At 42.1% G+C, this 12,701-nt stretch overlaps 1 protein-coding gene across 1 annotated transcript in view; it reads right to left on the reverse strand.

Annotated features, from left to right (window-relative positions):
• The window catches only part of PIP5K1B (phosphatidylinositol-4-phosphate 5-kinase type 1 beta), a gene marked incomplete at its 3' end in the record, with an annotated part of 213,433 nt that overhangs the window by 58,667 nt on the left and 142,065 nt on the right, over positions 1-12,701 (reverse strand). Inside the window, exons 10-11 of the mRNA XM_007956569.2 lie at positions 9,445-9,600; positions 5,861-6,005 (exon numbers count right to left, since the gene is read on the reverse strand). Of these exons, the coding sequence (XP_007954760.1) occupies positions 5,861-6,005; positions 9,445-9,600 (301 nt within the window). The remainder of the gene's footprint in view (positions 1-5,860; positions 6,006-9,444; positions 9,601-12,701) is intronic.

Genomic DNA, 12,701 nt, shown 5'->3' on the forward strand with positions numbered 1-12,701 from the left:
AAGGCATTTGACTGCTAACCAGAAGGCTGATGGTTCAAACCCACCAGCCACTCCTCGGAAGGAAGGTTGGGCAATCTACTTCCATAGTGATACTGTCTTGGAAACCCAAGGAGGGGTTGCTATGAGTCAGATCCAACTCCAGGGCAGTGGATTTTGTTTTGTTTTTTTTTATAATGTACAATGGACTCATATATATAAAGAGGAATGAAGTCCTGTGGAGGCCACAATTCAGGCGGACCATAAAAACATTATGCTGTGAGAAATAAATAACAAAGGGACAACTACAGTAAGATCTCACTTATATGAAATAAGCAAATAAGTAGAAACCAAAGCTTATTAGTAGCTACTAGGGATGGGAGAAAGGAGCTCTGTGTTGCAGTGGTTAAGGCATTTGGCTCCTAATCAGAAGGTTGGTAGTTCAAACCCACCAGCTGCTCTGTGGAAGAAAGACTGGGCAGTCTGCTTCCATAAAGATTTACAGACTTGGAAACTCAATGAGGGTTACTATGGGTTGGAATGTACTCAATGGCAGTGAGTTATGTTATGGAGAGATGGGAGTGAGGGGAAAAGGGAGAGTCCCTGCACTGCATTTATGGTAAAGGTGTTAGAAGGATTTGGCAAAGGATAGCAAGAATGGTCGTACAACTTGAAGAATGCAATCAATGCCACTGAACTGTACATGCAGAAATTGTTGATATGGCATATGTTTCGTTATATAATTTTCAATACATGCAAAAAAAGATACTTTTTTTTTTCTTTGCCTCCTACTCTTAAATTTCCAAGTGCATTAAACATAATGAGTGGATTGGTATAGGAGGCCCTGAAGTTACAAAGAACAATCTTTTAAAATAAAAAGAATAATTCTGAGCAACAGCGGTGTCCTGGCACCAATCAACACCTTGCAAGTGAAAGATTCTGATAAGAATGAGAGTGACAACTGCTAGGTGACATATTCACATGCTGTTTTAGTGAGATGCTACCAGCACAAGGTCAAAATGGGCAAACCGAGCACTTGGCCCAACAGCCAAGTGATCCACAGACAAAGAGAGAGAAATTTCCCACCTGCATTACAACATTGATATTCAATTTTCTTTCCAGGCTATTGAGATGAGTTTTCAAACAAGACTGGGAACACCACCTATTTCTTGCCTCCAAAAACATCATGCAGGGCTAGGGGGCTTCTAAAGGGGAAAAATGACAGAAACAGACATGTGGCAGTTTCCTTTGCACTTTGCTAGTGAATTCTCTCTGCTGAGTAATTGAGGCTGGGCCTTAGGGAAGGAGAAAGAGTTGTACTCCCAGGAGATCTCAGTCACAGTTTCCCATCAGTGTTCTTCAGCACTTCCTGTCTCTTTTTCTTATGATTTCCCTATGACAGTGGTTAAGACCTGACCGCCTTTCAGCTCTCTCCCTTCTCTTTTACATCAAAGCTAGGAGCAGAAATGCCTGCAGGAGCCTGGCGGCAACAGCACAGATAAAAGAAGACTCTGGAGACTTGAGGCCCACTTCCCTCCAGCTGATAAATGCTGCTGGAAATGTCTGCCAAGTCACGTCACTACTGCCGAGTTTTTGAAAGAATTAGGAGTTGCTGGGTGGTGCAAACGGTAAATGCACTCAGCTGCTAACCAAAAAGATCGGGTCTACCCGGAGGTGACTTGGAAGAAAGGCCTGGAGATCTACTTCCAAAAAGTCAGCCAGTGAAAATCCTATGGCGCACAGTTCACTGACACACCTGGGGTCACCATGAGTTGGAGTTCACTGGATGGCAACTGTTTTAATTTTAATGGAACTGCCTGATTTTAAATGTCAGCTTTTGTGATAAACATCCAGGGCTAACCAAGATGTTTTCATCTGGGTGGTATCTGTCTGTAGGATCCCATGATCACAGCAAAGGCTAAAGGGCAGGGGGTGGGCCGGTTTGGTGATGTGCTCCAGAAGTAGTTTCTTAAGAGCTAGCCTACAGACCAATCACCCTGCCCTCCCACAGACCTTGCAAGCACTTAATTCCCTCTCCCGAATCCCTTTCTGCTTAAAACAATTTCTTATTAAGATAGGAAACTGCAACTTGAAGATGAAATGCAAAAGAAGGTCTATTTAAAACAGTTTCCTTCAAAGAGAAAAGGAAAAATATCACAGGTATGTTCTTCCCTATTCAAACATATATGATATCAGTTGTTGCCATGTACCGTTGAGTCAATTCTGACTAACAGAGCCCCTGGAGGACAGGGTAGAACTGCCCCATAGGGTTCCCAAGGCTGTGATCTTATGGGAGCAGATCACCAGGTCTTTCTTTTGTGGAGCTACTGGTGGGTTGGCGCCGCTGATGGGTTGGACTTTCAGTTAGTAGCTGAGTGTATAACCACTGCATCACCAGGGTTCCTTATGACACCAGTATCAACATAAATAAAAGTACCAGGAATTTTAACAGCCCTGGGAGTAGGCAATGGTTGCCCCCAGACTGGCCAAGAGGGACTAGGAGTCAGCAGGGGTCAGTGCCATACCCTGGGAGACCCTTAAGAATACCCAAGACTTTAATACCTTCTAGCCAACCAGCCACTCCTTGGAAAAAATTTAGGCAATCTACTTCTGTAGTGATACCACCTCTGAAACCCAAGGAGGGGTCACTATAAGTTGGGTCTGACTTGACAGCATGTAACAACAACAGCAGCCAAGAGATGGATACTTAGTAAGAAACTCAAAAGCCCCAAAATCCAAACCCTTTTATTTCTATCCTGAATATTTCAGAAAATAATTTAATACTACATCCAAACCAATGTGCCCTGATAATTAGGATAGCAGGAAATAGCAGCAGGTAAGAAACCACCATATAGCTTCAAGGAGGGTTGTTTAGACCTTGCTAAATGCTTCCTGTGACCTTTCACCTATCTCTTCCCCCCATTTCATTTATTATAGTGAAAACATACACCCTAAAACATCTGCCAACACAACTTCCACATTTACAACTCAAGACATTGTTACATTTTTCATGTTGTGCCACCATTTTCACTGTCCTCATCCCAAACCAGCTGTTGTTTCAGCTGCTCCCTATACTTAAGAGCAAAGAAGCTGACAGAGACGGATTGTTCAGCTTCACCACACAGACAGAAAAAAGTTGTTGGTGGATTAATTTGTCTACGTAACAAACCTGAACATTCAAGATACATGATAAGCCAGTTCAAATTTCTCTAATATAAGATAGCGAACCAAGTCTGGTAGCATAGCAGATAAAGCATATGGCTGCTAACCAAAAGGTCTGCAGTTTGGACCCACCAGCCACTCCATGGGAGAAAGATGTGGCAGTCTGCTTCAGTAAAGATTTTCAGCACTGGAAACCCTACGGGCAGTTCTACTTTGTCCTCTAGGGGCGCTATGAGTCAGAAAACACTGTGGCAGTGGGTTTGGTTTGGTTTTAACCAAGTTAAGTGACTTTTACCTTCAGTTGAGTTGGATAATTTATAATGGAGGGTGACTAGTTAGTTCCTGGGGCAGAGCCATCCAAATAGAGGCCCAGCAAACACTTGAGATTCATCTCCCCATTTTCCCCATTTTTCCAGACCTAGAGTGGCTGCCTAAACAGCTAACCTACCTACTCTCTCTATTTCTCTCTCTTTTTTCTTTAATAATTTCCATTTTATTTTATTTCAGGTGAGTTTTTATTCAGCCTGTAAGGACTCAAATCCTTGCATGGACTTTGATGGAGGCTGTGGGGCAGCACCTGCAGATCTAAGTCAGGGTGGGGTTATCCTGTCCTTCTGGCCTTCAGGAGAACGGGTCCTGACCACCTTGCTGTGCATGGCACAACTCTCATAGTAATGCAGTTGACGCACAGCTTGGGAAGCACGTACGTGTTGAAGACACTCACTTCAGAAATGTCCCTGAAGGCTGGCTGTGGCCTCTACTATGTTTTGAATTATGAACTTCTTAATCGCCTTGTCTTTGGGCATACTGCATGGAAGCAAGGACCCAAGAGCTCCCTACCTAGTCTTGTGTGTCTAGTCGAGAGAGAAAAGAACAGCCACAGAAAGAAGGGTTACTACTACAGCTCCAACTGCCAACCTTAAACTAAGGATCAGCCAGGCGAGAATTGATAGATATGCATATATTAAAAATGAATAGTCATCATATGGATTCTTCTTTCTGAAAGCCAACTAAGCTACAAGCCTGAAGGTGGGAAATGACCCACAATAGGAAGAAACTGCATAAATCTGATTCCAAGAAGAACAAGCTCAACCTTTAATAGGTAATACTGACCACCTACCCTTGTTAGTGTCTGTCCATTTACATATGCTAGTTATAATACTGCACACATAAAAACAGAAAATAAAACAATGCTGTGGTATTTTTGTAAAGCTCACACTCTCTAGCAGCAGAATCAAAGTTAGTGAGCAGTTCATTTAAAAAGGGAAAAATACCTAATAGATAAGAAATTCCAGCCACTCCTCAGAAGGAAGGTTGGGCACTCTACTTCCGTAGTGATACTGCCTCGGAAACCCAAGGAGGGATCACTATGAGTCAGATCCAACTCGATGGCAGTGCGTTGCACTGTGTTACCCTACTTAATGTAAACTCACATTAAGTGTTTGAGAGTCACTGTATTGGTTTGCTACTGCTGCTATAACAGATGAGCACAAATGCAGTGGCTTAAAAGAATACAAATGCATTCTCTTATGTTCTGGAGGTCAGAGGTCCTACCATCCAGGTGTTCACAGGGCTGCTCTCCTTTGTGGAGATTCTAGGGGAGAACGTTTCTTTCCATATTCCAGTTTCTAGAGTCCCTGGGCAGTGCAAACGGTTAAGCACTTGACTACAAGCCAAAGGGTTGGTGGTTTGAAAGTACCCAGAGGTGCCTCAGAAGAAAATCCTGGCAATCTGCTTCTGCAAGGTCACAGCCTTGGAAATCTACCATTCTACTCTGCATACATGTGGTCACCAGGAGTCATAATTGACTCAGCGGCAACTGGTATGATGGCACAGAGTCCACCTGCATTCCCTGGTTTATTGCCCCTTCATTTTCAAAGCCAGCAGCATAGCATCTTCAAATCTCTCTGTTTCTCTCTGATCTCTGCTCCCCCATCACATGTCTTTCTTTGACTTTGACTTTCCTGTTTCCCACTTATAAACCTCTGTGTGATAATCTTGTTGTCGTCTGGGGCTGTCAGCTGATTTTGACCAAGAACAGCTCCGTGTGACAGAATAGAACTTCCCAGACGGTTTCCTTGGCTATAATCTTTACAAAAGCCAATTGCCAGGTCTTTCTTTTGCAGAGTGGCTGGTGGGTTCAAACTACCAACCTTTTGATTTAGCAGTTTAGCATTTAACTGTTGCCACTAGGGCCCACCCAAATAATCCAGGATAATTTTCCCATCTCGAGATCCTTAACTTAGTCACTTCTGCAAAGTCCCTTTTGCCATATAATTAACATACTTATAGCCTCCAGGGCCTTTATTCTGCCTTCTACTGGAATTAAGGCCACTCACAGGAAAAGAAAACGTTAAAAGAGCTTTCCAGCTATCTGTACAATATTAGGGAGTAATGCTTGTTTTAAAATAATCCATTTACAAGAAATTACTAAAATGAAGATCCCAAAACTTTGTTGTCTTCTTCTTCAGAGTCGAGGGTAGAATTTCTCTAAGACACAGTGATTGACTGTGAAGGGAAACCACAAGGGGTGCCTCTAATGTACTTGTTGTCACAGTAAAAATCAAGCATGTTCTCTCTTTCTCTCTTACTTTCAAGGTAGGTGATGGGAACATTCTGATTGTCAGAGACAACATGTTCTCACTCTGAGACACTGGTTGAGGCATGACGTTAATGTGGCAACGGCCTGATGGGTAGGTAATCTGATTGCGCTAAGCATTACCTGTTTGAATAAAGCGTAGTCCTGTCATGCGGATAATGGTCATTGACGCACAAGGAAGAAGATGAAATTGTGGTTGCCAAGGAAGCAGCTTCGAACAGTGATGGGGTGCTGGGAACCAGGTCCGGGCGGTGTTGGGATCCCAGCGCTGGGTAAGGAAAGCAACACACACTTGTGAATCTCAGTATAAAGGCACCGTCAGTCTCCAGAGTAACTTATATGCGCCAAAAGCACTCACTTTAGATATCAGGCTGCAAATTAAATGATGAATTAACTGTGTCCTGAACCACTCAGACATGGAAAACAGCTTCTTGAAACAGGTTAGACAGCAATGAAATTGCACTAATTCACAAAATGGCTTATGGAAATGACATTACAAATGTTCTTTTAAAAACCTAATAGAGTGATTGACTAGTTCGAAAGACTACGGGGAACACTCCCCAGAGTTTAAGGAGATAATTAGGCAGAGATGAAAGGATGACTGGCAAGAAAGGAAACAAACACAGTGGACCTACTCACTCCTCCTGGTGACATGCACAAGTCCATGGTTTCCAGTTTAGATCAAAGAACCTGGAACCAGTAGGAGCCAGAAAACAAGTGCTGCACAGAGCAGCAGCCAGTGACACCATCACCCTGCTAGAGTCCCCACAAGTCTTTAATATTATCCCAGGTTCTTCTTGACATTATATTTTAACAGCAGGATTCTTCTTTAGAACCTCTGGGAACTCAGCCCAGGTAATACCTTGATTTCCACCTTTGAAATCCTGAGCAGAGCAGAGAACTCAAGTAAGCCATGCCCAAACTTCTGACCTACAGAGCTGTGAGCTAAAAGTGGATGTTATTTACAGCTACAGTGCCTAAGGCACTTGACTGCTAACCAGAAGCCTAGCGGTTCAAACCCCCCAGCCACTCCTCAGAAGGAAGGTTGGGCAATCTACTTCTGTTGTGATATCACCTCAGAAACCCAATGACTGGTCCCTATGAGTCAGGGCTGACTTGACAGCACATAACAACAACAACAACAACAAGCGTGTGGTAAGAGGCCTGGTAGCACAGCGCCTAAGGCTTTTGACTGCTATTATGTGGCAACAGAAAACAAACACAACCAAGAAATAACTGAAAACGCCAAGGAACAAATGGTTAAAAGTAGAGGGAAACTGGCAATAACTTGGTGCACCATGAAAGGCAAAGTATACCAGAACAGAGCACTAGGGAGAGGTGCATCCTTGTAGCAAACCTTGAACATGCAGAGAACTGTAAATTCATTTTTAAGTAATATGTTAGTTACATTCTCAAGGAATATGCCCAATAGGTTTTTCTTCAACCTTCAGATAAATTTTCAGGTGAAGTACCTCTAAATACAAAGCCACAGGTCTAATTGTTCATCAGAAAAGTATACAATTTAAGCACTACTTCCCACGTTTCCAAGAATTTTTGGATACTGTGTAGTATATCTAATATACTCATCCCCTTCCATTAACAATTAGGCCATTTCCTTAAGTTTAGAGATCATATTGAACATATCATTTGAAAATGTGACTGACACACAATTTAAAAATAAGTATATCCTATTTCCTGGACTGTACAGACCCTCATAGTCTTATGTGTTTGGCAGTCTCAACAAATCCAGAGGCACCTCAGAAGTAAGACTTGGTAATCTGCTTCTGAAAGGTTACAGCCTTGCAAACGCCATGAAGCAGTTCTATTCCACATGTACAGGGTCACTATGAGTCAGAACTAACTTGAAGGCAACTAATACCAACAACAACAATCAGAAAGTCAGGCAGATGGTAGGGGGCTTGCCAGTGCAGGGACAATTAAGGTAGCAGGAGAAAGTCTGCTAAAATAAGAGCCATCAACTTACCTCTGCCATCATATGAATGAGCAAAGAGAAGTTAAGGGGAATTCACTAACTCTTTGGCTGAAATCACTAAGTCTGGGTGAATGCTGGTTCACCAGAAGATGAGAAGGAAAGGAAGCCAACATGGCACACATGGATGAGTGCTACAAAAGGGAGCAGGTATAGTCAGTCGCCTATTCTAATGACTGAGAAGGAAACCTCTAGAGAAGATTTCCTGCAGAAACTAGAAAAGTTCAGGAAATGGTGAAGATCCTTAAGAGAATATACCAGTAGAAAAATCCAAAATGTCCCTTCTTCTTTTCATATTAAAAGGGAAAAACCAGATGATCCACTCAGTAGATAGAGAAAAGCATTAGATAAAATTTGATACTCATTCTTGATAAAATTGTTTTAGAAAATGAGGAATAAAAAGGAGGTTCCTTAACCTGGTGATGGATATCAAATACAGCAAATGCCTTTCTCAACAGTGAAACATTAGAAGCTTTCCCTTTAAAATCAGGGCAAAGCCATGGCTTCCAGCTAAGCAATAGACAGGGATATAAGGTGAACATTTGTATCAGGTAGGTAAACTCCTTAGAACAATCAATCATGGGGAATGAGAAGGGCAGTATATGTGCAGGGGGATAGCTCAGAGGGCAGGAACAAACAGGCAAGAAGGACACAGGGACAGGGTGAACACAGGGAAGGAGTGGGAAGAAAGCTGTTACATAATGGGGATCTGAGTCAACGTCATGAAACAAAATGTGTATGAACCGTTGAATGGAAAACGAATTTGCTCTGTAAACTTTCACACACAACACAATTAAAAGTAAAAAAAATTAGGCTAAGGCAAGGGTGCCTGTAACCACCACTTCTATCCATCTTTATACTAGATGCTCTAGCCAGTAAATAAGAGAGAAAGAAAGCAAGGAGAAAGAAAGAAGGAAAAAAACATGTAAAGTCTACACAGAAGCAAAAAAACAACCAGAAAAAACAATTCTTAAAAACAATACTATTTTAAAAACCAAAAAAAAAAAAATATTCTATTTCTATATTGGGAGATTGAAGTTTGATTCCCAGGCAACGCACCTCATGCACAGTCACTACCCACCTGTCAGTGGAGGCTTGTGTATTATGACAGTAAACAGATTTCAGCAGAGCTTCTAGACTAAGACAAAGTAGGAAGAAAGGCCTGGTGATCTATGTCTGAGAACCAGCTAAGGAAAATCCTATGGATCACAATGGTCCAATCTGCAAGCAATCACGAGGATGGTACAGGACCAGGCAGTGTTTCTTTCCACTGTGCACGGGCCGCCACGGGCCGGGACGAACTCCATGGCAGCTAACAAGAGCATTTCTATAGCTACCCAAAGCATTAATCTAACAGAAAGTACATATGACAAGCAAGGAGATAATGATAAAATGTCACTTAAAGTCATTAAAGAAGATCTAAATAGCTGAAGAGGTAACTCATTGTTACCTTTTATGTATGCCCATCTGCAAGTGTGTTTATATGTGTACACAATATATTTGTGTGAACACATACACATTTACACACATATTTATACACACATAGAACAAGGTCTAGGAGTGAAAACAGCAAAATGTTTCTTACCTTCAAGTAGTGGGATTATAGGAGACTTTTCTTTCTGGATGTTTTTGTATTTTCTAATTTTTCAATTGTGTATTTACATTCTTGTGTAAATAAATAATAACTTTTGTTTTGTTTTAAGTTACACATCTTTACCTTCTTCATCAAGGCTGCTGAAACTCTGCCCTTCAGTTAGCAAATCGTGCTTCTCATCCTTCCATTCCTGGCTGATGGAGGACACTATCTCCTGGGAGGCCGCCTTCAGAGCGGCAATGGAATTGCACCGTTTCTTAGAGGGTGAGGCCTTCACAGCTGGACAAGAAGGATAAAGAAGAGACAAAGAATGTTACTATAAAACCATATTCATCTTTTCTTTTTCATTTCTTTTGGTGAAAATATAGTCATGTACCATTTCAACAACTTCTACAATTCAGTGGCATTGATCACTTTTATTAAGCTGTCCAAATGTTCTTACCATCTTTCTCCAGATTTTTCCACCACCACTGACATAGGAGCTCTGGTAGCATAGTGGCTGAGGCATTTGACTGCTAACCAGAAGGCTGGCGGTTCAAACCTACCAGCCACTTCTCGGAAGGAAGATGGGGTAATCTACTTCCGCAGTGATACTGCCTAGGAAACCCAAGGAGGGGTCGCTATGAGTCGGGTCCGACTTGACGCCATATAACAACAACAACAACACTGACATAACTTCATTGCCCCTTAAGCTTCTCATCTAACCCTCTGATTTAAGATATTCTATTGTTTGGTTCAAGGAAGACTTCAGGGGATCTTCTGTTTTGGTTTAAATTTTAAAGATTATCTCAGGGCAATAGTTTCAGGGGTTCATCAAGACTCGATGGCCCCAGAAAGTCTGGATTCCATTGAAAATTTGAAAATATCTTCTGTATTTTCCCCCTTTGACCAGGATTTTTCTATAGAATCTTTGATCAAAGAAATCAGTCCATTTCATATTTTACTGGTTAAATTAATATCTTCATTATTATTTTTATTATTAACATCTTCATCAATTTCTGAATAGAATTCAAGAAGCTTTATTTTCTATATCGTTGTTGTTGTTTGCCATCGAGTCAGCCCCAACTCATAGCGACCCCTCCTTGGGTTTCCGAGGCAGTATCACTACGGAAGTAGGAATGCCCAACCTTCCTTCCGAGGAGTGGCTGGTGGGTTTGAACCACCAGCCTTCTGGTTAGCAGTCAAGTGCGTTAGCCACTATGCTACCAGAGCTCCCATTTATATATGAGGGGAAAAAAGGCCAGTACAAACTGCCACCAAGTTGACCTCAACTCATGGCAACTTCACATTTGCCAGAGTAAAACTGTGCCTCAGAGCTTCCAGTGGCTTATTTTTCAGAAGTAGACTGCCAGCCCTTTCTTAAAGGACCTCTGGGTGGACTGGAGCCTCCAACTTTTCATTTAGTAGCTGATAGCTTAATCATTTGCATTACCTAGGGTCACTATATAAGAGGAAAAGGAGATAAAATTATCTGTGTTTTAGTCATTTTATTTGTCCAAAATGACTTGACTTTTGTCAGACTAGCTCAGAATAAATTAGGGGAGCCATGCCTATGCAGATTTTGAAATAAAGTCTTATTTGAAGTGAAATGCAAATGTTCTGTTGCTGAAGAACTGCTTTTCTTCCTGCAGACAATGTTTTTTTAAGGCTGGGAAGAGGGCGATAAGTTAGTAAACTCGGATGGTAGAATATGGAGAATTCTCATGACCCTGAGTTTTATTAACTTGGGACTGGGGATTTCAAAACACGCCAATGTTTAATCTTAGATGCACGTTGCTCAATTTAGCCAAGCTACTTCTGGTTGCTTTTTCTCTCAGCAACTTTCCACCGAAATTTCCAGCTCTTTGGGTCTTTTCCAGGTCTCGGTTATGTCAGATGTCTAATTCACTACTGATCACAGTCCCAAAGCCTTCTACGACACTCAGAAATGTGCTAGGAAATGCAAGCATTGCAAATGAATTTGACCATGCATCACATTTGCTGAAGGCTGTGATTTTACTACTGGAAGATCAGAGGACACTGCTCAAGTGTAGCTGAACCATCCCATTTATATTCATCCTTCATTGCAATAACTTTTGGGCCTCCTGGTGTTAGAGGATCTCCATGGAGGGCAGGGGGAAAGGGGAGGTGAGGCCTGTTTATGCTTTCCCTTGAACTTGTTTTTGGCAGCATTTTTCCACCCTGAGAGGTTTGTAGAAAGGGGAAGAGGACAGCAGAGGCGTTAGAGTACTTGTGTTTATTCTTGGGAACCACAGAGCTTAGATTATACTGTTTACCTGGGGCCCTTTTCATCAGCAGCTTATGAGGATTTAACTGGAGAAGGACTTTGGGACCCACAGATGAAGGAAGAATAGAGAGTGATTTCTCAGCTCAAAGAGAAGGGACAGTTTATGTGTCCCCCAAGTAGTTTTCTAATAATAATATAATCCTGATAATAAATAAAGGAGCCTTAGAGAGCTCTGGTAGCGTAGTGCCTAAGGCACTTGACTGCTAACCAGAAGGCTGGTGGTTCAAACCCATCAGCCACTCCTAGGAAGGAAGATTGGGCAATCTACTTCCGTAGTGATACCTCCTCGGAAACCCAAGGAAGTATCGCTATGAGTTGGGTCCAACTTGAAGGCACATAACAACAACAGTGGCACAATGGTTAAGCACTTCACTGCTAACCAAAAGGTTGGTGATTTGAAGCCCCAGTGGCTCTGCAGGAACAAAGACCTGGCTCACACATGACAGCCTAGAAGCCCTATGGGGCAGTTCTACTCTGTCACATAGGGTCATGATGAATTGGAATTGAATGAGAATGGCACCTACAAACAACAAAAATAAGTAACTTTTGTAGTGGGTTTTAGAGTTTGCAAGCCAAAATTCATGTTCATTCCAGTTGCCGCCACATCCACTCTGACTATGGGGTGAGTCAGAGTGGAACTGTCCTGCATAGGGTTTTCAGTGGCTGGGTTTTGGAAAGCAGATCTCCAAGCCTTTCCTCCCAAGGCACCTCTGGGTGGACTTGAACTGCCAACCTTTTGATCAGCAGCCAAACACATTAACTGTTTGCCTTCCACCCCCGAGGCCTCTTCACGTTCCATAGCTCAAATTGTCTATATGATCATCTGAGGGAGGGATACCCTTCTAAGTCAAGAGATGGAGTGTTACAAAAGGACAAATATTGTATTAGTCCGTTATTATAAAAGTTAAGGAAAGGTTTATCTATTGGAGTAAATTTTCTTTGTTGGTTACCAGGGGTGGGAGGGGAGGGGAGGGAACACTGTTAGTTACATAGAGATAAATATTGATTTGGGTGAAGAGAAGGGCAATGTACCAAATGTAAGTGACCAATATGGCAGCATTGAGGATGAGAAAGACATAGAGAGGTACATGGG

This window comes from Orycteropus afer, unplaced genomic scaffold (genome assembly GCF_000298275.1).
Source record: "Orycteropus afer afer isolate SDZICR_OR568_19922 unplaced genomic scaffold, OryAfe1.0 scaffold00637, whole genome shotgun sequence".
In the NCBI taxonomy this organism is placed as follows: Eukaryota; Metazoa; Chordata; class Mammalia; order Tubulidentata; family Orycteropodidae; genus Orycteropus; species Orycteropus afer.